Source organism: Empidonax traillii, unplaced genomic scaffold (assembly GCF_003031625.1).
Source record: "Empidonax traillii isolate 1590-97213 ecotype Southwest subspecies unplaced genomic scaffold, ASM303162v1 scaffold534:size827195, whole genome shotgun sequence".
NCBI lineage: Eukaryota > Metazoa > Chordata > Aves > Passeriformes > Tyrannidae > Empidonax > Empidonax traillii.
In genome coordinates, this window is record NW_020955727.1 from 196114 (window position 1) to 211761 (window position 15648).

At 56.7% G+C, this 15648-nt stretch overlaps 2 protein-coding genes across 11 annotated transcripts in view; one reads left to right on the top strand and one right to left on the bottom strand.

Annotated features, from left to right (window-relative positions):
• Nucleotides 1-6045, top strand: part of TSC2 (TSC complex subunit 2) — a 31576-nt gene extending 25531 nt beyond the window's left edge. For 4 of the 9 annotated variants that reach the window (XM_027897241.1, XM_027897239.1, XM_027897242.1 and 1 more), the window contains 10 exons: nt 405-892; nt 1648-1723; nt 2402-2488; nt 2638-2824; nt 3087-3226; nt 3403-3481; nt 4037-4128; nt 4402-4500; nt 4598-4764; nt 4817-6018. In XM_027897241.1, the coding sequence (XP_027753042.1) occupies nt 405-892; nt 1648-1723; nt 2402-2488; nt 2638-2824; nt 3087-3226; nt 3403-3481; nt 4037-4128; nt 4402-4500; nt 4598-4764; nt 4817 (1416 nt within the window). In that variant the 3' untranslated portion in view covers nt 4818-6018. Of the gene's footprint in view, nt 1-404; nt 893-1647; nt 1724-2401; nt 2489-2637; nt 2825-3086; nt 3227-3402; nt 3482-4036; nt 4129-4401; nt 4501-4597; nt 4766-4816 lie in introns of those variants that run through there. The other 5 variants (XM_027897240.1, XM_027897243.1, XM_027897246.1 and 2 more) reach the window with 2 other exon arrangements.
• A 3853-nt stretch (nt 6046-9898) lies between these two features.
• PKD1 (polycystin 1, transient receptor potential channel interacting) overlaps nt 9899-15648 on the bottom strand; it is a 77953-nt gene continuing 72203 nt past the window's right edge. For both annotated transcript variants that reach the window (XM_027897237.1, XM_027897236.1), the window contains exons 39-46: nt 15034-15161; nt 14126-14285; nt 13317-13442; nt 12987-13161; nt 12116-12403; nt 11576-11710; nt 10991-11305; nt 9899-10635 (exon numbers count right to left, since the gene is read on the bottom strand). In XM_027897237.1, coding sequence (XP_027753038.1) covers nt 10039-10635; nt 10991-11305; nt 11576-11710; nt 12116-12403; nt 12987-13161; nt 13317-13442; nt 14126-14285; nt 15034-15161 — 1924 coding nt within the window. In that variant the 3' untranslated portion in view covers nt 9899-10038. The remainder of the gene's footprint in view (nt 10636-10990; nt 11306-11575; nt 11711-12115; nt 12404-12986; nt 13162-13316; nt 13443-14125; nt 14286-15033; nt 15162-15648) is intronic.

Below are 15648 nucleotides of genomic sequence, written 5' to 3' on the forward strand. Positions count from 1 at the left end.
ATCGAAGAACCATCACTGAGAGTTTGGGTGGCCTGGGGGGGCTGCAGGGGAAAATACCTGTTTTATCGGGGTCCTGCTCACCTTCCCCTGGAAGTGTTGAGGTGCCTCGAGTGTTGTTGCTGTCAGCTTTTATTTTGGCTCTCAGGGAAAGGAGGAAGTTTGTTACTATAAGAGTGGGCAGGCCCTGGCAGAGGTTGCCCAGAGAAGCTGTGGCTGCCCCTGGATCCCTGGGAGTGTCCAAGGCCAGGTTGGGCAGGGCTTGGAGCACCCTGGGCTGGTGGAAGGTGTCCCTGCCCATGACAGGGAGTGGAATGGGATGGGGTTGAAGGTCCCTTCCAACCCAAACTGGTCTGGGATTCTATGATTCCATGAAAACCGTTCATCTCTGTTTCTCTCTCTTTAAGTCCTCCTCCACCTCCAGCCAAGAAGACAAGTCAATGAAGTCAGAGGACCTGGTGGAGGGTGGAATTCCCATCGGGAGAGAGGACGGCCGGACGCTGGAGGAGCTCTCCTTCCAGCCATCCCAGCCGCTCAGCAAGTCCAGCTCTTCCCCCGAGCTGCAGACGCTGCAGGAGGTCCTCAAGGACGCAAATGGCAGAGAAGTAACGAGGAGGCTGAGCACGGAAGTGAAATCCAAATCCCAGTCTGGGAACCTGGAAGGGGAAGGGCTGGGCAGCTGGCTGGGCAGGGGGGAGGACTCCAGGGGCACCGGCTCGGGCTTGGATGGCGCCGGAGCCGCCACCTCTCCCCGCTCCCCCTCGGGACACCGACCCCGGGGATACACCATCTCCGACTCTGCCCCGTCCAGGAGGGGGAAGAGGATCGAGAGAGACGCCTTCAAGGGCAGGACAGCAGCTTCCAACGCTGAGAAGGTCCCTGGGATAAACCCCAGGTGGGTTGGGGGGGTTCCCTGAGCCAAGATGGGAGCTCTCACGGGGTCTGCAAAGCAGTGCCTGGTGGAAAAGGTTAATTACCTGCTTTATTAAGGAGCCAATACAGTAATATAGAGCCCACTGCCAGATTAGGTTTGTGATTTAGGAGACAGAACTCCTAAATGGTGAAAGAAATTGATGAATAGTTTCCTCATGTCCTTAATCTATGCTGATTTAAGGTGTGTGGCTCAACTGCAGGTCACCTAGGAGTTAATTTTGCTGGGAGCAGGATGAATTGCTAGTTTTGCATTTCAAGAAATACAATGTGCAAAACCCTAAGAAAAAGATATAGAAGGGTTATAATTGTTACTTTTTGAACTTGAGATGACGGTAATTGCCCAAAATTGCATGATGAGACAATTTTCATCGTGTTGAGGACAGGTAAAATGGAAATGTCTCTGCAATTGTGTCTGATAGCCCCAGAAATACCCCCAGAGCTGTGAGGCAGGAGGGCATTCCTGCTCCTCCATTCCGGGCCTTTGAGCAGGGAATTTGTGTGGCTGCTGCTGTTTGACACATCACTACTTTTCTGACAGGGGTCTATTACAAACTGCAGGTAGCCCAGGCACCTGAAGTGTCTAAAAGATGAGTAATACCCTGTTAGCATTTTAATTGCTCCTGTTTTTCTGCTGCACATAATGTTCTTGCATCCAACAGATCAAAATTGACCTAATTTTTGTGGTAACAGAACTTTTTCCCCCCCTCTCTCCCTTAGCTTTGTGTTTTTACAGTTGTACCACTCCCCATTCTTTGGTGATGAAAACAACAAGCCCCTCTTGTTGCCAAACGAGGTAGGCAAGGAGCTTTTTGCAAATTCTTGCAGTTAATTTTTTAACCTCATTAGTTTCTTAGAATTTAAATGATAATTACAGAAGTCCAGCTCAGGTGGTGCAACTTAAAGGTGTTTCCTACCAGCAGTGCCACAGGTGGGAGATTCTCTGTGCCCCGATCCTTTATGGCTCTGGATTGGATTTGGGATACTGGGACGTGTTACTGGTGGTGTTTCAGAGTCTTGGACAGAAGGCAGGGAGAGTTGAGGAGTTGGGGGGATTTGCTGGTAGGATGAGAACTGAGCATTAGGTGACCTGTCAGCCCTCCGTGTAACTGGGAATGGGCAAGAAGCATTCTGTGGTTATGTGGGATATTAGCCATAAAATTCCTGGAGAAGCAGTGCTGGAATGGGGTTTAGGAGAGCACTTGGGCAGATCAGTGTCACTGGAGTGTAAACCCAGGAGAGCTGGTGCCAGATGCCATGGAGCACTGCCCTTTCCCTGCAGGGCAGCATCCAGCAGGGAAAACACGAGGGAGGGTCAGGAATCTGTGCTTGCTCTGTCCCAAAGCGGGTTTAGCGCAGGCACTGGGTGTGTGGAGGTAATTTTTGAAAGATCACAGAATCCTGGAATGGCTCAGGTTGGAAGGACACCTTCCCCTGGCCCAGCTGCTGGGTGTGACCAGTGCTTTGGTTGCAGACGTTTGAGAGGTCGGTGCAGCTGCTGGACCAGATCCCGTCGTACGACACGCACAAGATTGCAGTGCTCTACGTGGGGGAGGGCCAGGTGAGTGTGTGCAGGGCCTTCAGCCCCTGCAGCTCTGGGGTTTGTCCTGCTCCTGCATGCCTCGCTTTTCCTCAGTTCCTGGCAGTAAAAATCAATGCCTGCACGAAGCCCTCGGCACTCAGTGACTGTGCCACGTTCCTGTGTCCCAGAGCAACAACGAGATCGCGATCCTGTCCAACGAGCACGGCTCCTATCGCTACACCGAGTTCCTCACGGGGCTGGGGAAGCTCATTGAGCTCAAAGACTGTCAGCCAGACAAGATCTACCTCGGGGGCCTGGACGTGTGTGGGGAGGATGGCCAGTTTACCTACTGCTGGCACGATGACATCATGCAAGGTGAGGTGGCTCCAGAAGCTGGAAGGATGGGCTGTCTCTTCCCACCTTGACCTACCTGCCTTCTGCACACTGTTTCCTTTCCAGGGATGGGGGGAAGGTGACCTGGGGCTCCTGCTCTTTCTGGTATCTCTGCAAGCCATGTGTTAAAGAGACCTGCCTTAAATATTTATTTTTATTATTTTGGTGCTGCTACTGCTTTGTCTGGCGTGTGACCATTGCTGCTTTCCCAGCCCACCCTGAGGACTTTTGTTTCCCTCTCCAGCCATTTTCCACATTGCTACCCTGATGCCCACCAAGGATTTGGATAAATATCGCTGTGACAAGAAGAGGCACCTGGGGAACGATTTTGTTTCCATCGTTTACAATGATTCAGGAGAGGACTTTAAACTGGGAACAATAAAGGTACGAGGTTTTCCTGGTGGGTGGGTTGTAAAGCTCCATCTGGTGTGGTGCTTTAGCAAACAGTGTGGAGATCAGGAGCTGTTGACCTTGCTGGGTTCACGAGTGTGTTCGTGGCATTCACAGGCCACGATGCTGCCAGGGAAATGTTTCTGACTGTTCTGTTGTCTCCTCCTTAGGGCCAGTTCAATTTTGTGCATGTGATCATCACACCCCTGGACTATGACTGCAACCTGGTGACGCTGCAGTGTCGGAAAGGTGGGGATCCCTCAGCCCTTCCCATGCTGGTGGTCAGTAACTGCCTTCCCTGCGCGGTGGGGTTGTGTTTCAAAAGTGAAAACTTCCAGGAGAGACTCTCTGGAACCAGTTTGCAAACCCAGTTGCAACTGGGTTTGTCCCATTCATGTATCTTCCCCAAGATAAGAGGTATCTTCCCATTGTACCACTCATATTCAAGGTTAAGACAAGTTCCAACAGTAGGGCAAATCCCTCCAACAATTACTTGGGAATGCTGGAGGAGAGGGGAGGTGCAGCTCGCTCTGGCTTTGGCCTCTGCTGTTCAGCAGTGCTGGTGCAGGTGTTTTCCTCTTACCAAAGGGGCACTAGTGGGTGTTTTTAGCTCACGTTTTAGTTCATGTGAGAGCCCAGCAGGCTGTTCTTGACAGCACAAGATCTGTTACAGTGGGAGCTGTGGAGCTCAGCGGGAACTTCTGTGATACAGTTGCTCAGGTTTCTATTACTTAGTTATTGGCAACCTTTGGCTTGTTCTTAACTGTGTGAAAATAATTTTTTTCTTACTCCTTTAAATGAAAGACATGGAGGGTCTTGTGGACACGAGTGTTGCCAAGATCATCTCGGACAAGAACCTGCCCTTCGTGGCCCGTCAGATGGCCCTGCACGCCAACGTGAGTACCCCGAGCTCCCCGAGACCTCCTGGCTTCCAGCTTCTGCCTCAGGCCATCACCAGCTCCCAAGGAAACAAGCAGGGCTTGCTAAAGCAAGGAAATAAGTTTTCTAACTTGACCTTGAAGTCAGAGCTGGCACGTGAACAGTTGTAACTCAGAGCTGTATTTCGGTCGCTGTCAAACCGCACCGAAAAGTTCTGTTAATTTTGTTGTCGTGGTTATGCTGATGTGGCCCCTCTCTCCCCCTGCCTCTCCCCACCCTTCCCAAACCAGATGGCTTCCCAGGTCCACCACAGCCGCTCAAACCCCACGGACACCTACCCCTCCAAGTGGATCGCGAGGCTGCGGCACATCAAAAGGCTGCGGCACCGGGTGAGTGGGGCTGCTCCGGGGTTCGGCCGGGGCTGGGCTGGGCTGGGCTGGGCGGCAGGTAAAGTCACCTCTGCCTCCTCTGTCCTTTGCCTTTCAGCTCCGGGAGGAAACGCAGTACCAGAGCCCTGGCCTCCCCCTGCAGCTGCACCCCTCTGCCCCCAGCAAGCCCCCTCCCCAGGTGCCCCAGGACCCCCCGCCCGCCTACGAGACGGGGCAGCGGAAGCGGCTCATCTCCTCCGTGGACGACTTCACCGAGTTCGTGTAGAGCCCGGGCTCCGCGACGCCGAGGCCGTGGGAATGGTGTTGCCTGCCTGCTGATCCCTGCACCCATGTGGACACAGGGTTTGGGAGGCCCGGATGCGCTCCTTGCACGTGCACTTGGCGTTGAACCCTGCCAGGTTTGGATGTTCCTGCCTCGGCCTTCCCTGAGGAGGACGCTGTTCCCAGCAGAAGCTCTGAGAGGACCAACCCCACCCTGTTTGGTTTGATTTGGTTTGAGCTATTTCAAGGCTTCTGTCTCTGTTGGGAACTTGCCTGCAGAACCTTTCTTTGGACTCCTTCCACATCAGCTCCTGGTGGAAGCAGACAAAGGATGATATTCTGCAGATCCAGATGAAGGTGCAGGAACGGTGGGATTTTTGATTACTTTATTGGGAACGAAATATGAAGTATTGGAAATCCAGTGGCTATTTTTGAGCACCCTGGAATCCCAGCTCCTACCTGGACTTGGAGTCTCTCAGCACTTGGACTTTCCAGGCTCTGACTCATTCTGCTGCCAGCTCTGGAGTTAATTTGGGTTCTCTCCTGCCCAAAATGCTGCTTAAATTCCCAAGGGTTTTTCTGCATTATTTTGAGAGATTCACAACAGAAATTATTTTGCCACCAGAGATAACAGCAAACAGGGAGGCAGAGCAGCAGAATGGCAGAGCTGGGCCAGGAATCCCTGGGGATGAACAGTCTGACCCACGGGGGCTGGCTCCAGGTGTTCAGCCCAAGGCTAGACCCGACTTCCAGGTCCATCTGCAGAACTTCCACTGGTTGCAGGAATGCTGGAGTATCCCAGCCTTCTCCTGTAACCCGGTTTGGAGACTCGCCATGGCTCGGGGCATCATCTCTGCACGAGTTTTGCCTGTTGCACTAACAGTGACAGTCTCTCCTGGGACTCCTCAAAGGTTCAGGCCCTTCCAGCCCAGCTGTGCACAGCTGGAATGGGATTCTGTACCCACCTTGGGGTGAGGTGAGCACCAGACACTACACTACCCACCTGGGAGACACCACGTAAGCTGGACTATACTGTGAGTACTTTATCTCCTGCTCTGGCCCTGGCTGGGAGATGTGGATTTGGGAATGGCTGACAGCAGTGAGGTGAAGACAAGTGCAATGTGCACGTGGGACTGTGAAGTGCCAGGGGATGGGACAGAAGGGCCCCCCCCTGGCCTGTGCAGGGTGTTTGGGAACCAAGTGTCTGTTGTGTTTGAGTGTTTGAGTCGTAAAGGAAATAAAGTGTTTGTCTGGTCAGTGGTTCTTGCTGGCCTGGGAAGGTTCCAGCTGTTTCCTAATCCTGTAAATCCTTCCCCCTTTCAGCTTCCTGATCTGTGTTGCTCCTGTAACCACCCCCCTCACCTCCCAGTGCTGGACACAGGGGAGATTCCTGGCTGTGTTCCAGCCCCTGCACTGGGATGTTCCTTGTGGTTCAGCTTCAGGTAACCTCTGCAGTGGGGAGGGGGCTTTTCTGTGGGCATTGCCCACCACAGGTGAGCCAGGGCAGCTTTGTGTGAGCCCTGGAGCCACACTCTGCCTTGGCCCTGTCTCCTTTGGGTGACCTCAGGAGCTGGTGCCACTAATGCCAGCCCAGAGCTGCCCTAAGAGGCTGGAGGATTTAAGGAAGTGTCTTGTCTTGTGCAGGAGACCTTAATTAACATTTTGGGCACGAGTACATGAGTATGGGGTGGGGAAGCAGCCCTGGCTGGAGCTGCTTTGCCCCTCAAGGAGGGGCTGCAGGGACTGAGACAAAACCAGCCAAGCCAGGTTGTAGCAGTCAGTGTTTATTTGACCTTGTCAGTTTTTAAGAAGCATCCCCACAGTTACAAAACACACCATCTTTGTTTGCAGTGAAATGCTGACCCGACAGGAACCATTGGCATTTTGGTCACAATCACTGTTCTTTAAAAAAAAAAAAGACAAAAGGCACTTACAGAAGTCCCTCCCTCTCCCTTGGCACTGACGGATCGGGGTTTTGTTTTTCATTGAAGCAGCTTGATCCTGATGCATCGTCGTGAGATTGACGACAATAAATAAGAAACCATCTCTTGGTGACTACAGACACAGAAATACACATTCAGGGGGATTTACTGGTGAGGGCTGCAAGTCAAGTTTATTGCTGTGAGGGTGTGACTCCTGACTTGAGTCCCTGTGGCTGCAGCTGTGCCTTAGCTGGGACACTGAGGGGACCCTGGGATGCTGGAACGAGTAACTGCTGCTCTGAGAACTGTGAGTGCTGGAAGCTGTGGGTGCTGCCCACCACAGAGGGTTTGGGCTCTTCAGGGAACAACTGTGGGGGGGCAGAGCTGCTCTCCCTTCTTCCAGGCAAGGACAGAGGGAGGGCAGTTGTCTGATCCCATTTCTGCTCCTCTTTGATTAGAAGAAGCACTTGGTAAGTCACACACATCAAGTCACACAAACACACACACACACACCCACACACAGGGCAAGGTGGGTAAGGAACAGGCACTTGGGAACAAAACTCCTGATGGATTTGGGAAGTGTCCTTCTTACAGCTTCCCCTTTAGCTTAGGAAGGGCTGCTCCAAGCAGTTGGGGCCCTCTCACTCCTCTTACCTCCATGTCTCCTTCATGCACTTCACTCCTACCACCGACCTCTTTCAGTGAGGATACTCAAGCTGAGAACTAAACTCTGGGTCGTGAACTGAAATTTTGGGCTCCTCAAGAGATTTCCAAGACCTGCTTGGTTCATTTGGTTCATTTCAATCACTAAATATTCCCACAGGGCCCTTGGGGGTGGCGATCTACCCCCATGTAGCTGTGAGTGGAGCAAGGAGCTTAGGAGCTGGATGTGACCCAGCCCTGTGCCATGATCAGCTGCAGGGACACGTTCCAGGACCCTGGGACACCTCACCCCTGCTCCTGTTACTGCCTTGGGGATTTGGGGACAAGGCTTGCACTGGCATTGTCACCAAATAAGTCAGGGACATCTGCCAGAGCAGAGCCTGGTGCTGTGCTGCCTGGAAAGTTAAAGGAACAAAAAATCCAGGGCCAACAGTTTTACATCTCTGGCTTGAAAACCAGGGGGTTTTTTTGGAGCACAGAGCACAAAGCTGACCAACACCTGGCCCCACCCCTGGGTTCAACCACGAAGTGCTGGCTCTGCCTGCTCCAGGCACCTCCTGCCCTGAGCAGGGATCCTCCCTCTGACCTTCTCTGTCATCTCCCACCTGCCCTTCCTGCCATTACCAGCGTGTCCTGGTTACCAGGATTGGATTTCCCCTCTACACTCCACTCCTCTGTGCCATCTGCTCTTCCAACACCTCCACGCTGACCAACCACCAGCTCACTTGAACTGATCCTCTCTCTCTTCTCCTGCCCTCATCCCTCTGCAACCTTTCCACAGCATCTGTCCTGCACAGCACCCAAATTTTCCAAAGGTAACTCAAACCTGTCCTAAAGCCATCCCAAAGCACCCACTGTCCTGCAGCCACCCAGACGGGATGTGGCCAAGGAGCCAAGGAAGCACATGGATCATGGAATGAAATCTTAAAAAGTATCCAGCACAGCTGGGGCTGGAGGGGAGGCTCAGCAGGTGATGGAGCAATGGAAGTGCCAGGGGAGACCCCATTCTCTGCCTGGAAAGGTCTCCCCTGCCATGGGAAGGGGCTTCCAGGAGCATCAGAGGCACCTCCCCTGCAGCACAGCCCGCCTGAGCCTTCCCTTCCACCCTCTGGCCTGTCCAAAGCCTGGAGCAGGTTCTGGAAGACACGGAGGAACCCCCTGGGGGCTTCCCCCCCTTGCCCTGAGCCAGCCCGGCCGACCCTCAGCCAGGAGAGCACACGCACCACACACACACAGACACCCCATCCTTATATACACGGGACATTCCCAGGAAGAAGCACTTAATACATCCTTTAAATAACTCTGACAATAGTATTCTGTCTCCTATCTACATGTTTCAAACATGGTACCGATGCTATGAAAATATAGCAAACATACAAAAATATATACATTTAAAAAACAAACACACCCCGTATAAATTACTTACAATAGCCATAAGGTGAAATGGGGCCGAGGAGGGGAGCGCAGACCCCGGGGAGGGGCAAACAGGCCCTGCTCTGCACCCCCCGTGCTGTGAGCTGGGGGTGCCCCATGGCACAGCCCAGCTGTAGCCCAGCAGCTGTAGCCCAGCACACGGCCAGTCCCGGGGGGGGCAGGGCTGGAGGGACCCCAAAAAAGCTCCCTCAGGGCTTCACCTGCCTCCTTTGTGCTGTAGGGAAGGTGCTGCCTGAGCAGGGGCTGCGCTCTCCTCCTCACTGCCCATTTCAGCTTATGATTTAAACAAACAAAATACTGCTTTTGTGATATATTATCCCGTTCTTAGCTCGCACGTGTCACTGTAGCCGAGGAAAGCCTTGTTTAAAGTGCTGGGCAGTACATAGGAACAAGTAAACCAAAAAAATACATATACTTAGGGCAATACATTCCTTGGGTTAGAGAAGCCAAGCAGCCAGCTGTGCCCAGGGGCCACGGCGGGGGGACAGGGACAGGTGGGGACCACGGTGACACCAGCACCTTGGGAACCCCAAATTGGAGGAGGCTGGAGCAGCTCCAGAGTCTCAAAGCCCTTGGGCCGAGCTGCTGTTCCCTGTCCCCCCCAGCCTGGCCGGGCTCGCTGGAGCTTCCAATGTCCTTTGTTTTAAATATTGGATTTCTTTAAATACAAATAATAGTACCAATTTCTGGAGGATAAAAGTAGCCAATACTGGAAATTAACTGATCTGGGCGTAGATAGCATTTATCCATATATCTATTTATGCTTAAAAAACAAGGTGGGTTAAATACCTTCTCGAAAGCTGTCGCTTTCCTCCACAGTGCATCTGGTCGACAAAAATCCAAGACTTGGTTCAAACCCTCCAGGCCCGGGGCTCTCCCGTCCTTTCCCATCCGGCACAGCCAGCAGGGAAGGGGCTGAGCTTTGTCCCGCTCCCCCCAGTGCCCGCACCCCGTCGTCACCACCCTGGTGCCCGCTCCAAGTGGGATCTCCTGCACCTGCCCGGCCCCAGGGGAAAGGCTCGGCCTCGTCCCCCGCCCTGTAATACTGGAATGCCCCCGTGGGGTCCGGGAAGGCCGTGGGGTCCGGGAAGGCCATGGGGTCCGGGAAGGCCGTGGCTGTGCCAGCGGCGTGGCGGGAGAACCCCGTGTGTCCCGGCCGGCCCAGCCGCCGGGCAGCTCCCGAGGCTGCAGGGCGGGCACAGCCCACCCTGGGAGAACCCCTCCCCGTGCCCTGCCCGGGCATTGCTCCCACACCCCGTTACTTGACCGTGGGGTGCACCCTGTTCTTGGCGCGGAGGGGCCGTTTCCTCCTGACGGCCGGTGCGGCCGCAGGGCAGGGTTTGCCGGGGGCCACCGCGCTGGCGCCTCGGCTCGCCCGCAGGAGCCGGCTGGGCACCGAGCCCCGGCTGCCCGGCACGGCCCCGGCCCCGCGTGGGGACAGCGGGGGCTGCACGTCCGTGTCCGACACCTCGGGGGAGGGTCCCTGCTCCGAGCCGCCCGCACAGCCCCTGCCCGGCCCGGCCTCGGGGCCGCGGAGCCTCCTGCGGGAGCGGCGGCTCCGGGAGCCCTCCAGGAGCAGCTCGATGCGCGACACGTCCTCTGTCACCTGGTTGACACGGTCAAACTGGGCCAGCAGCATCTCGAAGAGCGAGAGGAGGCGCTGGATGTCGGCGTCCACTTCCAGGCTGTCCCGGGTGCTCAGCACGAGGCTCAGCCCGTCCAGCTGGCTGGAGGACGTGGAGGCCCTGGAGCTGTCGGAGGCGGCGCTGGGAGTGGGGCCCCGGAAGGACTTGGAGTCACTGGAGTCTCGGGAGGGCAGCGGCTCCATCCCTTCGAACCTCACCTTGTGCCGGAACTGGAGGGAGCAGGGGCAGGGTTAGTTCAGAGCTCCAAGAGGGAACACTCCCAACACCCCGGGGCTGCTCCCAGTTATTCCTTTTGTGACAAGCCATGGACCTGGGGGATGGATCCCGGTTAAAACCGCATGGAACTGTGGGGCTGAGAACTGGCAGCTGATGGCCCTGCAGTGCCCCATCCCTAACCCAGCCTTGGGCCCTCAGGAATAGCGACTGCTCCAGCCCTCCCCTGCCAGAGGACCTCGGCTGTGAGCAGCAGTGGGACGTAGCCAGGGACAAAGGAAGGCTACAGATGGTGGACATTGCTCTTTGCACATCTGGCCCCTTCTCCAGGAGCCCCCGGGCTGCTCTCACCTCCTTGGCCTTGCTGAAGCCCATCCACATCTTGAGCCTGCGCACGAACAGCTCCACCATCTCATAGTCCTGGGGCTCGAAGGCAGGACGGTACAGCTCGAAGTGCATCTCGCGGTAGCTGTGGATCAGCACTACCGTCAGCAGCCTCAGCACCACCCACACCTCCAGGGCCACGTAGCTGGTGCAGAACAGGCAGTAGAGCCCCGAGGCCTCGGGCAGGCAGGGCCGGAGGCTCCCGCTGCCCCGGAGCAGGGCCAGCAGCAGCAGGAGGCTGCTGCCCACGCTGCGGAACGACTCGGAGGAGGAGGAGAAGAGCTGCAAAGGGGACATGGGAGATGTGATGAGAAGGCATCAGCGGCAAAGCATTCCCCTAAGCCAAGATATCCCCTCTTACACGGGCACTGAGGGGTGGCCTGTGAATCAGCTGTGACAGGGACAGCCCCTGCCCAAAGCTGCCTGTGGCAGGGTGGGCATGGAGCACCCGGGGGGCCCACGGGCTTTGCTCATGTCGTGCCATGGTGAGGGAGGAGGGACAACAGCACCACAACCAGCCCCCTGTGAGGGGAGGGGGACAGGGGCAGTTACCAGGAAGCCGAGCTGGGCGTAGGCCAGGAGGAGGAGGGCGAAGGCCATCCCTGCAGCCACGAGCTCCTTGGCCGACTTCTGGAAGGTCTTCCCGAACACTGACCACTGCCTGACGAACCGCAGCTGCCTGGCAGCCTGGGGAGGGGAGAGGGGAGTTCCAGCACAGACCCCTCCCAGCACGGGAGGGCCTCACACACGTCTGAGAAACGCAAACCCTGGCAGAGCACAGACCATCCCAGGCCACAGGTGCCTTGCAGACAAAATCATCCCATCAGCCACGCCTGGCTGGATCTGCCAAGGGAATTGGGGGCCCACAGGCTGTAGAGACCCAAAGTGCTACAGCAGAGACACACGTGGCCCCCCTGCCACCCCTCTACCCTGCAGCAGGGCCTGATGTGGCACCAGCATCCAACCAGTGCCTGATCAGGACCTCAATCCTGCATGTTTTCCTTCAGGGTCCTTTGCTGGCCCTGCCAGGGACCAGGCAGGATGGAAAGCACCCAGTTCCCATGTGCTGCTCCCCCCCCAATCCCTCTGTACCTGCACAGTCAGCAGGAAGAGCAGGGACGCGGCCAGGCTGCTGAACACGGAGCTGAGAAAGGCCACCTGGTAGAAGTTGGTGAAGCCCCTGCGGTTGTTGAGGTACTTGAGCCACTGCTGGTCAGCGAGGGTGACCTGGCTGAGGTGAACCACCACGGTGCTCGTGGTGAGCAGGATGAAGAGCCACTGGCCGTAGTTGCCCCAGTGGGTGAAGTAGGCTCTGCCCTCCTTCTTGATGGACAGCGACTCCGACACCACGAAGTAAACCACAAACATCATGAGGAAGACCTGGGGGAGGGACGGGGAGGTCACCAGGGAAGGAGGAACAGAGAGGTCACCAGGGAAGGAGAGGGAAATGACTGCTGTGCTGCACCCAGGACAGCAAATGCCCCCAGCCTAGGCCCTGTTCCACCACCTGGAGCACTGCACTGTCCTGCTCTGCCTTCCCTGCTCATCCAGTGCCCCACTCCCTTCTGAAGCTCCCCAGAGCCCCTGTCCAATGCCCCTGTGGCAGGGTGGCAGTGCCCAGGGGACAAGGTCCCTGCAGACACCCAACCCAGCCACGGTCTCTGGGGTTGTCCCTACTGAGGGCAGAACAAACCCTCATGTTTCCACAGCGACACACATGAGCTCAAGGAAGCAAAAATCCTGAGACAAGACCAAGAGGAGGAGGAACCTCCTTCCCCTCAGTGGTGCCAAGGCTATTCCCTGTGTGCTGCCCAGGCCTGGGAGCAGAGTGGTGACAGGCAAGGGGACAAGTGGATTCAGGCAGGGGAGCTTGAGTGCACAGTGACCAGCCTGGCTGAGGGTCCCCAGAGCCCCCCTGCAGTGACCCCAGGGCAGAGGGGTGCGGGGGAGGTACCCCACTGACCATCATGAGGAGCTGCAGCGTGACCCCCCCGCTGAGCCGCAGCAGCGGGAAGGGGCTGATGGTGAGGGCAGCGATGGCCTGGCCGGATCCCGGGAATTCCAGGCGCAGGGTGATGGCCACGTGCAGGTCCACGCTGGGGTTGTACTGCAGCAGCTCCACAAACACTGCCCGGCTCCTGCGGGGCGAGAGGAGCAGCTCAGGGACTGGCACAACACCAGCTCCGGGGCCACTGCCGGGTGGGATCGTTGATCCCGTTCCCTGTGACACTCCAGCAGAATCCCTGGACACCCAGCTGACAGCAGGACCTTCCTCTGCCCCTGCCACACTCACATGTTGTCGATCCATGTGTGCTGCTGCAGGAAGTCCAGCTGGGCCCGGCTCTCCTCCAGTGAAGGGCCCAGCTCCTGCACGTACCCGCTGCTGTCGTAGAAGGACATGTAACCCCAGTACCAGATCCTGTAGAGGAAGAGGAGCCATGGCATGAGGATGAAGGGCACTGGTTGCTCTCCTCTGTGGCAGGCCAGGAGCAGGTGTGCAGATGCAGATCCTGCCCCTCAAGAGCTGCCTCAGCATTTATTTCACAAGACAAATCATAGGGGTGCACTGATCCACCTCAGTGTTCCCAACCTCAGAACAGCCCCAGGCCCTGTGGTGGCCCATGAAGATGCCTCCAGGGTCAAAATAGAGCAGAAACAACAGTGATTCATGTCCAGTGTGCAGGACAAGCTCCCATTACCCCCTTGAACAGAAATCTAGTGCTGCTCTGTGGGTGCTGGGTTACCCTCCCTGTCTCTGCCCTGGAAGGTGAGAGTTGAACCCTCTGCCCCTGGGCCGCCCCAGAACAGCACAACACTGCTGTTCAGACAGTTTGGGATGACATGCATGTCCCCAGGGAAGCTGGGTGCCCCCCACCACTCCCACAGCCAGTGTGGGTGTGCCCAGGGGAGCCCTTTGGCATTTGTGTCCCTTTGCCCTTTGCCAGGATCAGGGGATGCAGTTGGCCTCGCTGAGGGCTGGGAACCACCCAGGGCACAAACCCAACTGTACAGACTTTGGAAAGGTCTGCAAGGACCAGCTGTCCCATCTCTGGAGGACGGGGGATGGAGCAGGGGGTGGGAGCAGGCTGGGCAGCCCCTTACCCTGCCAGGTCGGGTGGGGAGTGGGCCCACGCTGCCGTCACGTTCCCGCCTGCCCTCTCCCAGCCCGTGCCGTAGTCAGCGGTGGCAAAGCTGTGCTGGTCAGTGCAGCTCCTCTGGGCCCTGCCCATGCCAGGTAGGATGTCCTGGGCATGGCACTCAGCTGGAATGAGACCACACTGTCACCCCCAGGGAGTCCAGCACAGCCAGCGCTGGGGCACAGCTGAGCTCACACCCCCAGCATCTCCCTCCTCCCAGACCCCTCCACACCTCAGCCATCCCTCCAACCTTTCTCTTCAGCATAAATCCCCATGATTTCACCAGGGTGAGGGGAAGGGAGCGTGCAGAAGTTAGGGATTAAGAAAAGAATGGATATTAACAAGGAAAACGTAGGAGTAATGATATATCCACACCACCAGCTCAGATAGGATTTGCTGGGTACAGAACACAGGCATTCTAATCAGCCTTGGGGTAACTATGAACCACCACTCTGCTCCTGGAACACATCACCGGCTTTAAACTACCTGAGGGCAAGGTTAGATGGGAAACTGGGGAGAAATTGTTCCCTGTGAGGGTGCTGAGGCCCTGGCACAGTTGCCCAGAGAAGTTGTGGCTGCCCCATCCCTGGAAGGGTTGGATGGGGCTTGGAGCAACCTGGGCTACTGGAAGATGTCATGAGTGGGACTGATGGGCTTTAAAGGCCTCTCCCAACCCAAACCATTCCAGGCTTCCATCACCAGCAGCCCCAGTTCATCCCTGCAGAGCAGAACCAGGGGCTCCCTAAAGTACAAACTACAAACTAAAACCCGCCCGTGTGGCCTCTGCTGCCTTCCCTCAGCCCCAGCTGCACCCAGACCTGCCCATTCCATCCCTCCAGGAGTGTCCCCAGCCCCGTGTGAGAGCCCACGTACCCTCCTGCAGGCGGAGCTGGCGCAGCCGGGCCGTGCCCAGCGTGGTGCTGTGGCTCTCCTGGCCCGAGCCGTTGTTGTGCAGGTACGGGAGGAACACCCGCGACATCCAGAGCCAGAACTGATCCGACCTGCAAGGGGAACACGGTGTGGGAGGGAGGCAGAGCCCCTGGGGCAGCTCGGCCAGGGCCAAGTCTCACCCAGCCTGGGGCTTTCACCTGCCCGGGGCACCGAGCACTGCAGAGCCAACCTGGCTGCTCTCCCAGCCAGCAGGCACAGTCCCACCCCTTCCAGGGGCTGGGATGAGGTCAGAAAAAGGATTATCTGACATGACCTAAAAACGACTGAATCCACTTGGCACCTGGATGAGCAGGGGTATGTGGCAGTGCAGTGAGTAAGACATGCTGCTTAGGACCAGATTATCCCCCTTTATGCCACTCTCACCCCAAAAACCCTACCAAGCTCACTGGAATAACTCCTGAGCCACACTGTGGTGAAATCAAAGCTCCAGTGACTCTGGCACAGCCGAGCCACGCTGATGTGCACAGCACCAAGGGCTCTGGAGTGGGACACCCTCAACCCCAGGCAGTGTTCCAGGGTCAGGCTGGGCTCGTGGCA